The sequence below is a fragment of the Pinus tabuliformis genome, chromosome 3_2, assembly GCF_031772625.1.
Source record: "Pinus tabuliformis cultivar Carrire ecotype Pingquan chromosome 3_2, CPIR1, whole genome shotgun sequence".
Taxonomy (NCBI): domain Eukaryota; kingdom Viridiplantae; phylum Streptophyta; class Pinopsida; order Pinales; family Pinaceae; genus Pinus; species Pinus tabuliformis.
Genome location: NC_142302.1, coordinates 1,277,007,689 through 1,277,028,662, shown reverse-complemented (window position 1 = coordinate 1,277,028,662; position 20,974 = coordinate 1,277,007,689). Strand labels below are relative to the sequence as shown.

The window sequence follows — 20,974 nt, the reverse complement described above, 5'->3', positions numbered from 1 at the left end:
CAAAATATGCAAAGTTTGCTCATTTATATACCATGTAAAGGTGAATATATCAAAATGGCACCGAGTACAATACATATCATCGACAAAATAACAAAATACATAAGAAATGAGCCTCTAAATGACCTTAAAAGTCCAAAAACAATGCTGCAAGCTATGAGGCCATTGGCCTACTACAAGTCTACAGTGTACACATGATCAATCATCAAGTTCATCACCACTACTAGACACAGGATCATCATCAGGAGCTACATAGACATCATCTGGTTCAGAGTTGGGTTTTTTGCTTTTCATATTAAAAAGATTGAATTTTTCTTGCTCAATCAACCACAGTGGAGTCCAGCATCTACTCAGCTGAGTAGGGCCGATTCGATATAGAACCAGCTGAGTCATGTTTGGTACCAAACCAGCCCACAGAGCCAAGTCAATAGATTAGTCAACCCAGCCACATATCAACTTGGTATAGTTGACCAAGTCTAAGTCAACTCGCACCAAGTTTTAAAACATTGTCATAATGATCTTCAACAGATTGCAACCTGTAGCTTGAGGATATGTGTTTGGAGCCTAGCCATTTTTGAAATTTCACCCAAAGACAACCTTATGAAGATCACTTGGTTGGTCGAATGCTTAAAGATGTATGATTTGTTGAGTTTACATTTGAGTGCATAACAGAACAAGTTCTTTATTGGAGAAATTTAGATCCTTCAAGAGGATAATTCTTGAAATTTCACCCAAAGACAGCCTTATGAAGATCACTTGGTTGGTAGAATGCTTAGAGATGTATGGTTTGTAACTTTGTTGAGTTTACATTTGAGTGCATAACTAAACAACCTCTTTCTTGGAGAAATTTAGAGCCTTCAAGAGGATATTATTAGTAGGATGAGGGCATTACAACTACACTTGAAACAACAAATCTGCTTGATGTCCAGTAATGATCATGCAGACAATCCTGTATTGACTATGGTCCTGATTCATAGGTCTGATCTACAGAGAAGAATGCTTCAAAAATTTTATGACGGATCTTTATTGACATAAGTAAGCTCAAGAAATTTAGAAAACAATATGGCAGTCCTACAAGCATAGAGAAATGTAAGAAAAAATGGAGAACTAGGGCTGTTCAAAGGCGTGCCTAAAACCGGCCGGTTTGATACAAACCGGCCAGTTCCGTCCTAAACCAGCCGGTTTTCATTGGTTAGGGCTAAAAAATGGCGAAATGCCCTATCAAACCGGGTTTTTTGGCCGGTTCGGACCGGCAGCCTGGCTAACCAGCCGGTTTGACCGGTAACCGGTTTTTAAAAACGGTTTTAAAACACTGCCAAAAAATCAAATTTATCCTTTGAATTCAAACACAAACTAGAACCAAGAGACATTGGTTGTATCCAATGCTCTTCTCAACCAATCACAAAGCCTAGTGTTGTTGCAGTCATATCCAATGCTCTTTCAACATACAATATCTAAGCAAAAAGAAGAAATGGCATTATGTACGAGTTGCGGAATTTGGCACAACCCAATAGGCTCACTACTCTTTCAGCTTGTATGCCCATTCAAGTCAGTTATTTGTAACTACAGTCTACATCCATGGACGGGAGGAAAACATTTACTAGAATTTATGTATATAAGCATTCAACATTGTATAAAATGGTTGAATTAAATTGTACATATCAAAGTCCATGCACGATTATTCTGAAATTTGAATTAGGATACCTTGCAATCTATAAGCCATTGAAAAGGATTATATGGCATCTGCACATTGTAAATACTATGCATAAGATAGATACCGCCTACCAAAATGCATGCCCAACCGAACAAATTTCTTTATTTCTGGCTTCATTGACACTGATCGACAGGGAGTAAATGGCACAACACTATTCTTTTATGCAGGTCAAACCCCATCGGCAATTTGAATGGTCTATGTATGCCAAAACACACTGCAACATCTTGTGATAGACTTTCACCAACCGACACCACGTGCCTAGCTAGGAAGTTCCCCATTCCATACCTTCTTTTCTTTTTTGATCCCAAAATCTATCTTCATACGCGAAAATATACTTAGGTTTAGGTACCTCCTGATCCACCTGACTGTTTCAGCGCAGATCCCAAATATTACAGTTTCGCATCAAAAATCGAAAATCACAAGTTTCAAGTTCTCACAATATTCTTCCCGCGAAACTAATATAACAGAGTTCAAACCCCACTCACGTTCTCTTCATTCCAGGCTGCTTTCCAACGAGCTATTGAGCTCAATCCCGAGTTCGGAGCAAAGTTATGGCCCCAGACAGTTGTCTGTGACATGTCCAACACAGTGAACCCAGCTCGTGGCCTTCCACAAGCTTTTCTTTTTTCATTCTAGTATTTTTATGATATACATAGGGATAAATATTCGCAAAACCCTATTATAATGGGAATTGAGTACTTTGGAAAGCTTGGAACGAAAAGAGTGACATAAAGAGGGTCAGAACTCCATTTGGAGGGTTTCGCGGACAAAAATCGCTGGGAAAGGACTGAAAATGGTGAATTTTTTTTTAATTCAAAATCTGCTCCAAAACTGCCCAAAAAAATTGGGAAAGGGGCTGAAAATTGTGATTTTTTTTAATTCGAAATCTGTACCAAAACTACCCAAAAGACCACCTGGATCTTCTTCCGTGTCAATTTAGTGTATAAAATCTTACATGGTGATTACCTAGAAGGGTTCTTCAAGTTGTCCCGCGTGACTTGAGTGCAATGAGAGGGCTCCATTGTTTCCATTTTGGAAAAAATGCAAATGTTTATACCAGGCCAACTTGATCAATCATGGAAAACCTACAACCCCATTAAAGTGAAACAAATAGGCTTACCTGTGCTTGTCCGCGAATCAGCTCCGAGCACCACTCCTCCATTGTAGGTCACTCCGATAATTGTTGTCTGCAAGAAGAAGAAAAAGAAGAAACAATGTAAGAATGGACTATGAGGATTTAAATGAAAAGACCCCAGGGATTTGAAACGGTTACAATGAAGTTGTTCGAATGTATTTCACATGTAAATATAAATGAAGCGAGGCTGATATTTACCCCCATGGAGTGAGGGGCATTCATCCAGTCCATATCCATTGTTTTAGTCTTGTACAAACCCTTGTCTTGCCCTCGACAACCGTCGCCGGAATAACCAAATCGGATCTGGTGGTAGATTAAACTAAAGAGCTCGTCCGCCTCTGACCAGAGCTTGAAGGGTTGATGTATGTATTTCAGACTGGAGTTTAGCTTTTATACGAAGTAGGAAAGTAAAGTGTGAAAGATATATATTTTAAAAGGGGTGAAGTGCGTGAATGGACTGACTTTATTGGGTAAAGTTGGAAGGCCAACATAGTAGTTAAGGAAGTCTTTAATTTTGTTGTGAACAATTTTTTTCATTTAATGTTCAGAAACTAATAATCAAAAAATGAGGAATTTTTTTCATTTAATGTTCAGAAACTAATAATCAAAAAATGAGGAATTTACTTTGTGGGGGTGGGTGGGGAAAAAATTTAAAACCAAAAATTGTGTTTAAAATTGGTGGAACTTTGCTTCAGCAAATATTCAAGAAGGTTAACTTTATAATGGATTTGGATTAAAAAAGGTTTTGAATGTAGAATTTTCTTTGAGGAGAAAAAATTTGTAAAACCAAAAATTGTGTTTAAAATTTGTGGAACTTTGCTTCATATGCAAATATTCAATAAGGTTAATTTTATAATGGATTTGGATTAAAAAAGGGTTTTGAATGTAGAATGGAGCCTTGAGGGTTAGTTAAATTGGTTTAAGTCTTGTTGTTAAAGCATCTTGTTAGGAGGTTATTGGATTAATTCTCTTTGACGCCTTAGGGTTAGGCTATGATTAAAGCATCTCATTATTGGGAGGTCACGGGCAAGCAGACATGTTGCAGAGTGCTTTACATGTAAGCAAAAGAGGGTGCGGTCCAGAGCCCGACTATCCACCCTCCTTGACACCTTTAGGGTTGGGCTCTAATTAGTTTGGCTAGCAGAAAATAATCCCTTCAAGTGGATCTGTCGGGATTTTCCTAGGAAAAAAATGTATAACAAAAAGGAAATTATTTTTTTATGGAAGCCTATAATATACATTGGATTAAACAATGTTTAAAATATGGTTGCTAAGTAAGGAGGAATTTCATTCAAAAACTTATATTCTGTAAGACAAAAGTAGAATTATATTTCAAAAAAAATTAAAACCAAATTTATTGAAAGTTATTGAAATATGAATACTTTTAACTTTTATATCTTTAACCATATTAAAAAACTATTAATATATAATTAATAATAACATGATTTTAAGATTTGCAAACAATAAACCAAACCTATAGAGGAAAAATAAAGTTGAAATCAATGATAAAATCTATAAAAACAAACTTAAGAATGATTCATGAATTTTTTGAAGATAAATTGTGTATGGTATTTTTAAAATATTTAATGTTTTGAGTGGACACTTCACTCATTATTCAAGGTAAATAAAGTTGAAATGATGGTAAAGAGGATTGTTGGGGTTGATAAATGTACATTCCAATGTCATCGTTTTGAAATCTAATAAAGATAATGTTGTAATCATTATGGATACTTGTGACTATGAATCTAAAGTTCAAGACCTTCTTTCTTCTTCTTCATATAGACCTCTCTTTGATAACTCAAGTAATGTCATGGCTAGCTTAGTCACCCAAACAATCAAATCTTCATCCCCAAACCCTACCATTCAAAAACGTCTTATTCCTCATAACCTTTAAACCCTCGGGATCTATGGTCAACCCAAAATTCATTAAAATACATCCTTCTTAGACCAATAGTAAGCACCATAGGAGCCACCACTTGTGCCCTCACTTGCTTTCTTCCCAATAAAATTCATTCATTTATTTGAAAAATAACCTCATTTGTTAAAGATTCCTCTAATTTTATTCAAAAAATCAGCATCCTCACCTTCATGAACAAGACATCATCATTAGTTTTGATGTTGTGTCCTTATTTACCAAAATTCTTGTTTTCTAAGCGCTTGTCTCCAAACTCGTGAGCTAAAAACCCATTAACGTCATTGAAATTTGCCTCGCCTTGACATTTTTCACCTTTAAAGGGATATGTTGTGAATAAATAGAAGGTTTGACCAAGGGATCCTCCTTATCCTTAGTGGTCACAAATATTTTTATGGAGCATTTAAAGGCTTTAGTCTTAGATAGTTTTCATCTTAAGCTCAAATGTTGGTTTTAATTTGTTGATGATACCTTCATCACTTGGCCTCATGCACATCCCTCTTTAACCATCTTAATAACATTATGCCACATTTCCAATTTACTATGAAAATCCAAAATGAGAACTCTATTCCTTTTTTGGATGTTATTGTTACCCATCTTCTTGGTGGCACTCCTATCCACCAATTGTTGTTTTAAAGATGTTGGTTGCTCGAGGCATGTAAATATCAACTCATCATTTCCTTCATAAAGAAAAATCTCATGCTACAAAGTGATTTATTATTGAATGTTAGTTTTGCAGTGCTAATTTCAACTTCAGATTTATAAACAAATGCTTGTCCTTTGCTTCATGTACATAGGTTTTCTAATGGTGTTTATGAATTAAAACAGGTAAATTTATGTCAAGTTTTATGTTAGAATCATGAGCCAAATACCATGAAAGTAAAGTGTTGAACAACAACAAGTAAATGAACAACAAACCATCAAGAAAAACACTTAACACAGTGTTTTGATAAAGGAGTTCACCCTTCCTGGGCTACATCTCCTTGGTCCAACTTCCATGGCTTGGGCCTTTGTATTTTCTCAAAATGGAAAAAAGTACAGTTTGCAATGCTCTATTGCTCCTGAAATCTGCTTCAATGGACTCAGAGCATCCCAAAACTCCAAAGATGACTCTCCAAGCTCTGCAATTTGACTACAGTTGATCTAGGCTTGACCTCCTCTTCTGGCGGCCCTAGGCTTCCTTAAGCTTCAACATGGAAAATCACATACAGAAGTGCCTCTCTACCTCTGCAACCTATTCCATTGTGTTCAGAACATCAAACTCATCTGATAACACCTTTTCCTTATCCCCATTTGGTCGACTTTTGCTCCAGTTATGACCAAAACTGCTTTCTCCTAGTAAACCTCCACTAAAACTGGAGGAACTCCAGTTAACTCCACTAAAATTGGAGGAACTCCAGTTAACTCCACTAAACTTGGAGTTTCTGCCGAATTTGGAGGGTCCGCCAAAAACACTGCCAAATTAAACTTCAGTTTAATTAATGATTAATTGTGGTTAATTAGCAATAAGTTGGGATTAGCGCGCTATTACTGCGCATTTAAATGACACGGTTAGGCCAACTATTAGCCTTAACCCTAGTGGTCTCCGCGACGGTGGACACATGTGACGGTTAGTGCAACCCATAGTTTACATTGGCAGTTGTGGAAAGCAGTTTACCATAGCCGTCGCAGTGTGTTCACATGCGTCGCAATTTTGAAGGCGGTTATGCAGTGGTTAGGTTGGCGGGTAGTGTTGAGGGGGCTAGGGTCTAGCCCTAACCCACGGATCCGTCGTTAAGTGGTGACCAGGGCTAGGGCTAGGCCCCAGCCCTAACCCCCAATAAAAAATCGTTAAAGAACAAATATATGTCGGATTCATAACTTGTTAAGAAACAAGTTGTGGGTGCAACAGTATGTCACTTGGTATGTGCAAAGGAGGTCACGGGGTCGAACCCTGGCGCCTCCATAAAAATTTACACTGTGCCATAACCCAACCTTTGGCGAGGGACATGTGGCGACCTCTGGGCTTGCCACTTGTCCCCTCCTCATTAGTTCAATATGAACCAATAAAAACTTGCCAATGCACCAAACATGTAAACCAACCACAGGATGCCACTTGTCATAACTTGATTGAGCGTTGACTGATGTTGACCCTGCCCAGTCGCCTGCCATGTCAGCAATACAGATTGCTGACTAGGCAGTGATTGTACCTTCTTCTTCTTCTTTTCAAAAATTTATTTTGTTTAGCAAAGCGGTCAACGGGCTCTATCTTCCTCATACAAACTTCATTTTGAACGAAACGAGTTGCATTGGGATCATTTTGTCGAGATGGACGCGGTTGTTCAAGTTTTGAACGATTCCGAGCACTTTGATTTTTGATCTAATTTTTGCCCCTAATCGAGAGTCTGATCACTCCTTCCCATTGACATTCTTTTGGACCAACAAAAATTGGTTATCTGATGAGAGGTGGATACTCTTCCCCTTCGCAATTTCTATCAACTTATTCTACTTGGAAAAATCTCCATGACAACCACTTAGTTTCACTGACATGCCTTGCCTTGCAAATGGCTTGGCACTTCAACTAATGTTCTCCTTTTGTTGCTGACCCAATCCAACACTTGTTGGTTGCTTGTTGATTACCCTATTGTACCAAAGCGATCCCTCGGTGCTTGGAAAGTTGACTAATGGCCTTCCCACTAAGAATCATGTTCCTCCTTTGCAACACATGCATTTGATGCAAGCTTCTCCTTGGAAACCACTTCTCCAAGTTAAGCCCATTTGAGTGAACTACAAAAATAAGTTCCAATATCAGTAATAACAAGAAAATAAATGACCATTCTTTTACCTCCACGGTTCCAAATTCCACATCTGGAAGAATGCATTCGCCATCTCTTTCGCTTATTGGCATCAACACATCAAATCACATACAATGGATGCAATTTTTTTTGGCATTTTTGTCCACTTTCACTTCTTGATTCCATCATCCTCCAGTATTAACATGTTGCTCATGTCATGATTTTAGAATGAAGGCTAATCATGAGTCTCTTTCTCAAGTGTGAACCTTCCAAAATCTTGCGACATCTTGTCACAAGAAACACACTCATATTGTTTTTCAAAGTTAATGGTGTTTGAAAAACACTCATGCAAGAATATAACTTGATGACCTCTTCCTTTTGCTTCTTCAAAGCAACAAATGTCACATCATGTGAACATCGTCATGTACTCTTACATCTTTTTATACACCAAGATGTTATAAAACATCGACTAAACACAAGTCGACAAAAACATGCTTCTTCAAACAACTGACTTTGAAGTCAAGTAAAAACATGTACAACAACTTGACAATTTTCAACAAGAATTACAGATTCTCATGACAATTTGTCACATCTCCCTTTCATCTTTGGAGACAAAATCAGAACAATCAATCGACCACACAAGTCAATCACTCATGCATGTTCAAGCACAATGAAACTATTGAAAATTCCATTGTTCACACACAAACTCTCATGCATGTATAACAATTCTCAACTCTCTGACAAGTACAAGAATCCTATTGGTATGTACGAGTACTTAAAGAGATGAAATGACCAAATTTTTTGCAACAAAGTGAGTCAACATACTCCACTTTCGAACACCTTCTTGGCATAAACATGCAAGTTCAAGAATGCAACATGCATGCAAAATTGTATTTGCAAATTGCCATCTTTATTGCATCTAATTGAGTCAACATAACTCTACTTTTCCAACATCTTGCTTCATGCAATATGCAACATACTTTCAAGAGAAAATAAATGCATCAAAATAACAGGAAATGCATCCCTAAGGCAATATTTGCATCAATTATCAAAAGAAATGAAAGGCCTTATTTGGTTAAGAAAGCTAACCATCTCTTTCCAAACCATTTCAATGGCGCTTCTCTCAACTGTACTTCATCATGTGTATCCTCCTTACCCACATCAATTATGGAATCCTCTTTTCCATCTTTGTCAAAATATCTCTCCACCTTCTTCAACCGTCAGGGATGACTTGTTGGATGCAAAGTCCAACACTTGTCTACAAAATGACCCTGCTTATGACAATGAGTGAAAAATAATTGCAACTTCTTTTCAATGTAACCTCCATTATCCAATGGACCTCTAGATTTCTGCCTCTTTTGTTTTGGAAGTTTCCTCTGTAGGCCTATCCTCTTCCAACACCTCGAAATAGTATGGTTATTCAAACCACAAAAAGAACATGTAAAATTTCTCCAAATCTTATGTGAAGATTTACCATGTTTATCATAATCAAAAGAAACTTGATTAAAGGCAGATTTATACCTTGCACATTCACCTTTGTCACCTTCTTGAGGAGGTGAATTTGATGAGGTAGTGGCTCTCTTCAGAATACCAACAATGGTTTCAATGACCTTAGAGATTTCAACATCCTCTTGTTTGCCATTTCCACTAGTTGCATGCTTATGAGCATCTTCTTGCAAAGCGGGTATAAAACTTTTGCATTCCTCGTGAACACAGACTTCACAAGCTTGAGGTAATGAACATGTAATGAAATTTTTTCTTGGAACACCTTCATGTGCCTCCTTAGCTTTGGAACATTCTCCATCACGTTGTCCATAACCAAGACCCAAATACTTAGGCCTTTCCTCAACAACAATTGGCTCAACTATGCTTTGTGATGTTTGCCTAACCCTTTACCTTCATAGCCCATATTCATCAATAATTCAGACCATATTCCTCTAGTGTGTCTTTCAAAAGCACCAAAAAATTCATTTTGGGAGGAAATTGAAGATAAACTTGAATTGCATACCTCCTTTTCATGCACATACTTGGCTAGGATTTCCTTGGCATCATGGAGTTGAATCTCCATCTCATGCATCTTTTCAAGAAGCTCTTGCTTCTCCTCCTTCATGGCCATCAACTTCTCTTGAAGTATATTGTTCTCCTTCCTATCTTCATATAGCTCTTGCACCATATCTCTAATGATGATAATCTCTTGCAACATCTCTTCATCAAATAATCTTGCTAAGGAAGAGGGATTAGAAACATCACTTGTTGAAGCTGCCATCACACTTGTAATGCATCAAAAAGCTTCACAAATCTGCAACCATTAAAACCCTACTTGCACAAAAACTCAAGCAATCAAGCAAATAACCTTTGCTCTGATACCAACTTGATCTGTTATTGAATTTTAGTTTTGTTGTGCTATTTTCAACTTCAAATTTATAAACAAATGCTTGTCCATTGCTTCATGTACATAGGTTTTCTGATGGTGTTTGTGAATCAAAACAGGTAAATTTATGTCAAGTTTTATGTTAGAATCATGAGCCAAATAGCATGAAAGTGAAGTGTTGAACAACAACAAGTAAATGAACAACAAACCATCAAGAAGAACACTTAACACAATGTTTTGATAAAGGATTTCACCCCTCTTGGGCTACATCTCCTTAGTCCAGCTTCCATGGCTTGGGCCCCTGTATTTTCTCAAAATAGAAAAAAGTACAGTTTACAATGCTCTACTGCTCCTGAAACTTACTTCAATGGACTCAGAGTATCCAAAACCCCACAGATGACTCTCCAAGCTCTGCAATTGGACTACAATTGATCTAGGCTTGACCTCCTCTTCTGGTCGCCCTAGGCTTCCTTAAACTTCAACATGGAAAAATAACATACAGAAGTGTCTCTCTGCCTCTGCAACCTATTCCATTATGTTCAGAACATCAAAATCATCTAAGAGCACCTTTTCCTAATCCTCATTTAGTCGAATTTTGCTCCAGTTATGACCAAAACTACGTTCTCCTAGTAAACCTCCACTAAAACTGGAGGAACTCCAGTTAACTCCACTAAACTTGGAGTTTCCGCCGAATTTGGAGGGTCCACCAAAAACACTGCCCAATTAAACTCTAGTTTAATTAATGATTAATTGCGGGTTAATTAGCAATAATCTGGTATTAGTGCGCAATTAGCACGCATTTAAATGACACGGTTAGGCTGACCGTTAGCCTTAACCCTGGTGGTGTCTGCGATGGTTAGCGCAACCCACGATTTACGCTAGTGGTTGTGGAAAGTCGTTTACCGTAGTCGTTGCGATGTGTTCACATGCGCCGTGGTTTTGAAGGCGGTTATGTAGTGGTTAGGTTGGCAGGTAGTGCGGAGGGGGTTGGGGTCTAGCCCCAGCCCACGGTTCTGTCGTTAGGTGGTGACCAGGGCTAGGACTAGGCCCCAACCCATGGTTCCGCCGTTAGGTGGTGACCAGGGCTAGGGCTAGGCCCCAACCCTAACCCCCAATACAAAACCGTTAAACAACAAATATATGCAGGGTTCATAACTTGTTAAGAAACAAGTCGTGGGTGCAACGGTATGTCGCTTGGTCCGTGCAGAGGAGGTCGCGGGGTCGAACCCCAACACCTCCATAAAAAATTTACATTTTTCCATAACCCGACCTTTAGGGGAGGGACACGTGGCGACCTCCGGGCTTGCCACTTGTCCCCTCCTCATTGGTCCAATATGAACTAATAAAAAAACTTGCCAACACACCAAACTTGTAAACCAACCACATGATGCCACTTGTCGTAACCAAATTGAGCGTTGACCGACGTTGACCCTGCCCAGTCACCTACCACATCAATAGTACGGATTGTTGTCTAGGAAGTGACTGTTTGGCAAAGCGGTCAATGGGCTCTATCTTCCTCATACAAACTTCGTTTTGAATAAAACGAGTTGTGTTGGGATCGTTTTGCCGAGATGGACGTGGTCGTTCAAGTTTCAAATGATCCTGAGCACTTTTATTTTTGAGCTAATCTTTGCCCCTAATCCAGATTCTGATCACAAAGCCCCTCGTGGCTACTAGTTATTCAATATCTCAAATCAACAAGGCCTTTCGTTAAGTCTGTCATTCAGATACTAAAAACTCTCCATTTTCTTCCCTACCCCTAGATTTTGTTTCCATTCCTTACATCTAGGGTACTACAAATCATATTTCAAATATTTTGGCCAAAAAGAATATCAAAACCCTCTTTAAGCCTTATAAACTCCCGAACAATTATTTACAACAGTTAAGGATATATCTAAACCCATGTTGTGATCCATGCACACATAAGTGGATCAAAGACCATCCATAGGTGCTTAAATTTTTTTAGGCCTGGTAGGTGCAGAGGGGTTCTTTTTTGCCATGTTATCGCTCAAACTATGAGGGGTCAAAAAATGGATTCCTAAAGGGAAACTACTAGATCAAAGGGCAATGATGGAGGCTTAGACCATTGTCACCTCAACTAAGCCTCCCTACTCTTTACAGACTTTCACCGATGGGAGGATACCCAGTATATATAAAAGGTCACTTGTAAAGGATAAATCAACCAATGGATATGAAGTGACCCTTATAATCCTTTTCCTATAAGGGGTTTTAAGAATAGATCTTTCTTGCTTATCAAGCAAGGTACAAAGATTTATAGGAGAAGGAGGTGAGGGCTTGAGGGTTAGGTTTGGAGGAATATGCCTTATGCAAGAGTTTCCCAATCCTAAAATCATTATTGAACTTAACTTCCTGAATAGTTCTTGAAGTTTTGACTTTTCAAAGGTGTGGGACCACGCGGGACTAAGTGGACCCGACCTAGGTTAAGGGGGGAGAATTTAGCAACCAATGATGTTCTTAACCCAGACAAAAAGGGGGAAAGGATCAATGCAACAAAAAAAAAAAATCACTTAAAGGTATCAAATTATTCCTGTGAGACACTAGCCTTGGGAATACTAGGGCAAAGTTTGATCTTGGAGCTAGGGCTTGGGTTATCTCACATCTCCACCATTGAAATGGCTTCAAAATTGGAGGAGGCCTTGAGGACACACCAATGCGAGAGAGTTTAGGAGATTTAAGTTTTTGGAGGGCTACTTTGTCGAGAAGGTGATGCCCTAGGTGACCCAACTTAGCTAGACCTATAAGAAGGTGAAAGGAATTGATTTTTCAAATGACCACCTCTTGGTATATTAGTGCCTTAGTCTTGGGAGAATGGATTCTAGGATAAATATGAGTGAGGACCTTATTTCTTGGTCAAGGAGGCCTTAAGACTACTTTGTTTGTCTTATAGGGGAGGGGAAGCAACCTTACAACTTTATACTTTGGCTTGTAAAAGGTGATGGCTTATCAAGATGAATTCAGTGATAGAATTGTCCCAAGGAAATTTCATTCAAAATTACATGGACCATACATTGAGAGATGTTATATAGAGACAAAATTCCACAATTTAAGCAGTAAATGCATGTAAGGGGGGAGAATTTAGCAACCAATGATGTTCTTAACCCAGACAAGGAGGGGGAAAGGATCAACGCAACAAAAAAATAAAATCACTTAAAGGTATCAAATTATTCCCGTGAGACACTAGCCTTGAGAATACTAAGGCAAAGTTTGATCTTGGAGCTAGGGCTTGGGTTATCTCACATCTCCACCATTGAAATGGCTTCAAAATTGGAGGAGGCCTTGAGGACACACCAATGCGAGAGAGGTTAGGAGATTGAAGTTTTTGGAGGGCTACTTTGTCGAGAAGGTGATGCCCTAGGTGACCCAACTTGGCTAGACCTATAAGAAGGTGAAAGGAATTGATTTTTCAAATGACCACCTCTTGGTATATTAGTGCCTTAGTCTTGGGAGAATGGATTCTAGGATAAATATGAATGAGGACCTTATTTCTTGGTCAAGGAAGCCTTAAGACTACTTTGTTTGTCTTATAGGGCAGGGGAAGCAACCTTACAACTTTATACTTTGACTTGTAAAAGGTGATGGCTTATCAAGATGAATTCAGTGATAGAATTGTCCCAAGGAAATTTCATTCAAAATTACATGGACCATACATTGAGAAATGTTATATAGAGACAAAATTCCACAATCTAAGCAGTAAATGCATGTAGCGATTAGCCCTAAAAATAACGAAATTTCCAATCCAATGTATATGACAAAGTAAAATAAGAATAACATTAAAAGCATGTACTTACATGTAATAGAATATATCCAACCATCAACAATTTGACAATAGATAAGCTCCAAGATAAGATAAACCAAATCCAAAAATTAAAATTCATCCATGCTGTAATTCATCCTCAAGAAAAAGTGTGAAATTCTCAAGAGAGAAAAGAGATCCAATCCACCTGCAATCCTGCATAAGATCCAATGTGTCCCCTTGCCCTCCAATACAACAAATCATTAGAATAATAAAGTAAAAAAGTTTACAAGTGATGGAACCAGTGGGCCACTTCATGGTTGCGTGCCCTTCCATAATGGGCTTTGACAAGTACAACTGTCTCCAAGCTTAGAAAGGGGTTAATCAAGGACCCTATTAGGTGGTTTCAACCTCAAAAGGGGGTGGCATGTCCATAGTACATCCTTTAAGATGTAGGTTGCAAATGATATAATGATGGAACAAACTGGGGATCGAGGGAATCATCTAGACCACATGTCAAGGTATATTGGGTAGCTATAACAAGGGAAGCCCACGCAACCAAAATCAGGATTTCTCGTGTAGTGCCAACCCAAAAGCCAAATGGTCAGTAAAGGAGACCCCACGGGACTAGGATACAAGGGTAACCACAAAATCGGGCAATGGAGATAAGAATATAAGCCTAAACCACTCTTGCTACCAACCCCCCCCCCCCCCCCCCACCCACACCAATCTATTTCCAAAAAAGTGCCTATGACAAGTAAGGAAAATTACTCAAGTATACCAATGAAAAGTCATACCTTTGGGGTCGAACAACCAACCTTCAAACATACATTCATGACAAGTGGTTGAGGGACCACATGACCGGCTTAGGTGGTAGAGAAAATGGCATATCGAGCTATCTGGTGGCTACAAGGGATTGATGGTTGCTAGCTGAGGATCATTTAGGAGAAAAAATTTCTCCCATACACACTACTCATAGGTAGCGGGTAGCAGGCCCCAAAGAACAAATTGAATTGGAAAAATCATAGAGCCTAGGCATAACCTCTAAGAATCAAGCTAAAATGTATTCTCTCTTCCAAGGCATCGCCTTAACAAAATATTTACCAATTAGATCCCTAATCATAATAGGCGATTCTAATAACTCCAGTCATCATCTTACTTTGGGTACCTTTCCTCTAGACTCCATGCTCTACCATCTGTACATAAGGATTTTGAGATCACTTTCTTGGATTCCTCACATTCATGTTAAGCATATATTAAGAGACCTAAACGGGGCAACAAACAAGTTGGAAAATCAATCCCTATCACTCCCTCCCAAAACTTTGAGAGTTAGCGAACCCTGTAGGAAATAATGCTACCATAGAAATATGATGATGAATATGAAATTTTAAATCTATTATAATACTGTTTGCATGTCATGGACGTAACAGTTCGAAGGCACAATGGACGTATGTGGAGGTTGTTGCAAGTCATCCAAGTTACATGAGGTGGTATAGTCTTAGTTGTAACTGTGTCGAGGGAAATAGAGGCGATTGTAATTGAATCACCTAGAGGAACGCCGCGTTCTCTCTCAAGACCTCTTACATGCGAGCAGAGGTCGACAGGAAGGGTTGGTGCACTACCCAAGGTAAACTGTGCCTATGAGCAAATACACAACACCCTCCAAACTTAAGTTGCAACATGGATCGTGGAATGTGGGATGGTGACTTGTTAAGTTTGGAAATTCTTTGGTGCCCATGCAAAATTTTCTGCAGACGTCAAACGTATATTCAGAGATAGAGTATGGGAGTTCCATTTCTCATTCTAGGGGGGTTGAGGTTGATTTTCACCTATGGAGGTGAATAATCGAGAATCTAACTATGACACATGGAATTTGCAAAGGGCGCTAAGTATCCTAGTTAGTAATTATCAATCACTGTATTTTCTTATGGTGGAAGATGGTAAAGGTAAAATGCATGTACAAATAGAGTAGAGAGAGATGTCTATGGGGATGTTAAGATGGATATTGTAGTGTTGGGGAAGGGAAATTGATTGTCTTGGATCTAGGTTGAAACATTAATAAACATTCTCTCTTCACAATGCCTACAAATGCAGAATATGAGTATTGACATACAACACCTTCAGTCTCAAGTACAACAACTCCAAGCAATACAATAGGGAGAAACTCAAGGTAGCAAATACAAAAAATCTTCTCCAATTTCAACCCAATCTACCGTTGTTTAACTACTTGATCTCAATCGGGAAACCATTAATGAAAATTAGATCATTATAGATGATTAAGAGTTAGTTCTTGTTATATTTTGATGTCGTTTAAATGTTGTTGTATTAATGGCTTTTTTTATAAACTTTATATGTATGGACTCTTTTGGAATATAGTAATAGGATTGAGGCGCAACCAGTGTGGTCGTACTAGCATAGTTTTAAAACTCTCTGTAATATTTTTTCTTAGGAAATTGAGAACACATCTAATATGTGATATGACACATTTTTTGCTAATATAAATTACCCTCGTACCGTATTAAAGAATAAAATAAATAAATATCTCAACTCATGCTTGGCCAAAGCATTTACAAGTTACCCAATCCTGTGGCAAATCCCTTAAAGCTCATCTCGAAGAAGATTTAACTTATATGTTTAACAACTACGTTTCCAAGTCAATGTCGATCATCAAACACTCCCACAAATTTTAAACATATCATTTGCATTTACAAAATCTAAAACCTTACTTCAACAAGCTATCACTCCTCTGGTATCATTTGGGAAGCATTGAAAATTGGAAAAACATTATAATAATTAGAATTGGGAAGATGAACATAAACTTAGCTAGTCTAGAAGGAATATTATAATCTTGGTCATAAACCTTATTTCTCTCTCTTTTTATTTGGCTTCCCCTTTTTACCCCACAACTCCTTTTTCCATTTTGACATTTTCTTTTCTTTAGAATAAACATGATTAATCAAATTTTTACGTTGGCAACAAACATATTATTATTATTATTATTCATCTAATTTTAAGGTCACAACCCAGCTAGCCACCAAATTGGTGTATGAGAGGCACCTCTGCATAATGTTTTCACTACTAAAGTCTATGGGGGTCTACATGCTCTATATTTTAATCATTTTCACAATGGTTGTCCTTTCCTTTTTACCATGTGAATCTCAACCTCAACAATCTTTTCTATTATTATTTTAGCTTTAATTGTCCCTAATGATGGGTGGAGTGTCCACCCGAAACATTTAACACTTTCACATATCACACATAGTTTATCTCTAAAAACTTCATGCATCATTATGACTAATTTTGAATCCTACACAATCGAAAACTCAATAATGATAATTTTAAGGATCTACAAAAAGAGAGATGAGACTCAAAAGGATCATCGGGCATTGACTCAATTACAAAAATGTCTAATCCAAGGAGAGTGCCTTTGAAAAAGACAATAAAGGTCATCAAGAATGTCAAAATCAATCGTATCTTCCATGAGGAGTTCATCCAAGGGGAAAAATCATCCCAAAGTGAATGTGCATTGAAACATTCACTTGGGCCAACAATTGCGGTAAAAGGCTCCAATGACCCCATTGGACAATCACTTTGTTTACTATCATAACTAAGTTCAAAGAAGTTGGGCATGTATGCGAAAGTTCCTTCCTTGTAGCAATTGAACACATGATATGAGGCCACACAATTAACCTGTGGAAAGGTAGTGTCAACATAAACATTGGGAACAGATAAAGGTGTCACATGATCTAATGTCAAAATAGGATGGGGGTCATAAAATGTGAAGTAATCAATGGTGACATGAATGCTTCCTTTGTGAGGAAGAATGCATCACATGAAAGACCATAAACAATGCAACAATCATGGTATGTATGTAATCATGTCAAATTAATATATTAAAGTCCATTCAACCTTCCATAATTATGACAATGACTAAGATTGTTTTCTCACTTGATGAAATAAGCAATTCAAGCAGAATCCCTGAAGGTTCACTAGGCCTTTTATGAAAAGCTAGTAATTGGTTGTTATTTGACACAAGTTTGGGATAACCCAAATCTTTCCAAAAAGAGGCAAGTAAAATATCAGATGAGGTTCCTATACATCAAGAAATTATGCATTAATTGACTTTGACCATTATTTAGAAAAGCATGGAAGAAGGAAGGTGTAGCCCAACTAGTGTATTCTAATTAAAGGTAATCTACCTAGAGCTTGGAGAGTGCACATTCAAAGTGAATAGTATGCCCCATGCCCATATTTTTTTGAACTAGCAATATATAAAACTGGTCAATGGTCACAAAACTCTTCGGAGGAAGAGTGGGATCAAGTGAAGATTGCATCGACTCAATCACTCTGTCTACTAATGGTTGCTTGGGAAGTGGTTGTTGAAGAAACATAGGTTATTACAGAGTAGAGGTTGGATGAACCTAAACCTTTCCAAAAAGAGGTAAATAAAATACTAGATGGGGTTCCTTCATCTACAATACATAAAAAAGAAAGCATGCATGAATTGACTTTGACCATTATTTGGAAAGTTGTAGAAGAAGGAAGGTGTAGCCCTACTAGTGTACTCCAGTCAAAGGTAATGGACATGGATCATGGAGGGTGCACATTCAAAGTGAACATTATGCCCCCATGGCCATAAATTTTTGAACTAGCACCAAAGAAACTTGATTGGTCGTCACGACACTCTTAGGAGGAAGAGTGAGATCAAGTGAATTGCATCAACTCAACCACTTTATCTAGTAATGGTTGCTAAGGAAGTGGTTACACGAGAACCATAAGTTACTCAAGAGTAGATGATCACTAAGATAAGAACCATAATTTTTGTAGCTTTCAATGGTAGGACACATATAAGTAAGATGATACTTTGAAAAAATTATACAAAAAAAGGTTAGATTTGCGTATTATTCATCTATGTTTCTCAATAGTAATGATGCCTTTGTCATTGTTTGCATTCTTTGGTAGCTTACCTCCTTGTCTTCAATCCCATTTGTTATTCTTCCACACTTTATTCCCATTATATGTATGGTTACCAATCAATCTAACAACTACACTTTCATGAGATGAGGCAAAGGGAGGAGGAACTAAGTTCACCTACAAATAAAGTAAAGGGTTCAAATTGGTTTGATGCTCTTAACATAAGGTGTTTGGTTGGGAAGCATTTAGAGCATTCATGACATTCAAAGTGGATAATAACTAAACCAATGGTGCTACAATATCCAAAAAGATCCAAGGTATCCATCACAAGGGTACAAATGTTTGTAGATAGTGGAAGAGTAAAAGCATTCCCTTGTGAAAAGATTCAATGGTTGATATCCATAGAAATGCTAACCATGATTTCTTATTCTTAAAGGACCTAATCCTTGAGGTTTTTTATGGAGACAAACACAAAAATTTATAAATAAATAAATTAAAATTCATGCACTCTTATTTAAGGCTCTTTAAAATTCAACTAAACAAACGTACTCTTCGAAATCTCAACCCAAGGTGATTAAATCACTAGAGTCGACCAGTTAAGAGCTAAAAAGGGACCTTCCAAAGGTCATTTTAGACTAATGAGGGCCCAAGTCCAACCAACAAAGGTTAAGAAATAACTATTATTGATTCAAAATTAGTGCTAAAGGCTTTGTTCACTAATTCATACTCTATCAGAAAGCCTCTCAATTTCTCACACTTTCATGAAAATGTGGCTTAATTGATTAAAATTTAACATTTAAGGGCTAAAATTGAAAAACGAGCATTGAAACAGCACAAGTAGAACTCAACAAATTTATATTTGAGTTTACACACATGGGCTACGTCTTTGGATCTGTTTTAATTGATGATTTGATCCATTAGCAAGGATGCAAGCACATTATTACAACTTTTTACATCAACCAATTGTCTTTAATATACAAAATTATTATTGATGTCCTCTAGGGAGATGTCAATGGCTTCTTCCCATAATAAAATGAACACAGACGATGTTTATCCTCTCAATGATGGGCCTCTATGTTGTTGATTTGATTTCATGATTGAACTATGTTGCCTTGTATTGTCAATGGGGTTTAGCTTAGGTGATTGCGAGAAATGTTGTTATCATTCCCAACTGGGTTCAATTATTGTTTGTGACATGCTGGGCTCATAATAAGTATTTCTTATAATGGTTTTGAGCCTTCTTGTCTCCAACCCCTAGTGGACCAAAATATGCATATTCCTTATATGGAATATAAGATATTTCTCATGGAATTGTTTTGCCTTGTACTATTTCCCGAACATGTGTATTGCTAAGGCACTATCTTTTTGGGGTTCAAATCCCTACAAATTTGAAGTGCTTCCCCCTCTTCTCATCAATGGAGATATCCTTCTCAAAGAAGCACTTGAATCTCATTGCATTCTTTGACAATGGGCCAATTTCATGGTTATATTGATCTTAAGTTTGAGATTGCGAGAGGATTCCATTCACAAATTCCATGGCTATGTTTATTACGTGATCATGTCACTTCAAAACATGTGAATCTTTTTTACTTGCCTAAATTGTAAATCATGTCAACACTTTTTTGGTTCTTGCTACTAGTTTTCTATGGATTTGGTTGTAAGTCAATTTAAGTAACAATAAATCTCTTTTCCAAGAATTATCCTTAAATAGATTTGACATTGTGATTGGCCAAGGGGAAGTGATGATGGAATCCTTTGTATGAATGCCCATGGGATTAACACTTTTCTTGCTTCAAGGATATGATAATACACCATGTCTAACCTTCTTGAATTATTGAGGTTGATTTTTTTTAGGCACATGGGTGACACGTCTATTTGCTAGCCATGAATATACCTATGTTGTGAATCAAATTTGGGGATCTTTCTAGGTAAATTATAACTTCGCAAAATCACCATCTAAGGTTTATCTCTCTTGAAGGAAGGAAACCTCCAAGGATAGCTTCGAAGGAGACTAAGGAGCTATCTCAGATACCACAAGTAATTTTCACAAGTAATCACATTTGTAGAACCTTGGAATAATCATTATTACAATCACCTCTTTACCATAACTAGGTAGGAGAAATAGTTATGTGTCAAGTGTTCAAGTTGGGAAAGGACATATGAGACCCTTATGACCACTATGAGACTTCATCCCATGGTCAAAACTTTTGAGAGAAGATTTCACTACAGGTAATATGCAAACTTATGTAAAGTCCCTTGTTAGATTCTCAACCATTGTCTAAGTGCAAGGGGAGATCTAAACTCTTGAGTAATTTCAACCTATTGCTCAATGCTTATGTTAGAAGTGCTTCCAATAAGTATTCTTTGTTATTAAAAGGATTTTACAACTCAAATAATAAGCTC

At 37.6% G+C, this 20,974-nt stretch overlaps 1 protein-coding gene across 1 annotated transcript in view; it reads right to left on the bottom strand.

Moving 5' to 3' along the window:
- Positions 1-3,237, bottom strand: part of LOC149185400 (proteasome subunit beta type-6-like) — a 129,933-nt gene extending 126,696 nt beyond the window's left edge. Inside the window, exons 1-2 of the mRNA XM_089417923.1 lie at positions 3,045-3,237; positions 2,832-2,898 (exon numbers count right to left, since the gene is read on the bottom strand). Coding sequence (XP_089274049.1) covers positions 2,832-2,898; positions 3,045-3,083 — 106 coding nt within the window. The 5' untranslated portion in view covers positions 3,084-3,237. The remainder of the gene's footprint in view (positions 1-2,831; positions 2,899-3,044) is intronic.
- Between the last annotated feature and the right edge of the window lie 17,737 nt (positions 3,238-20,974).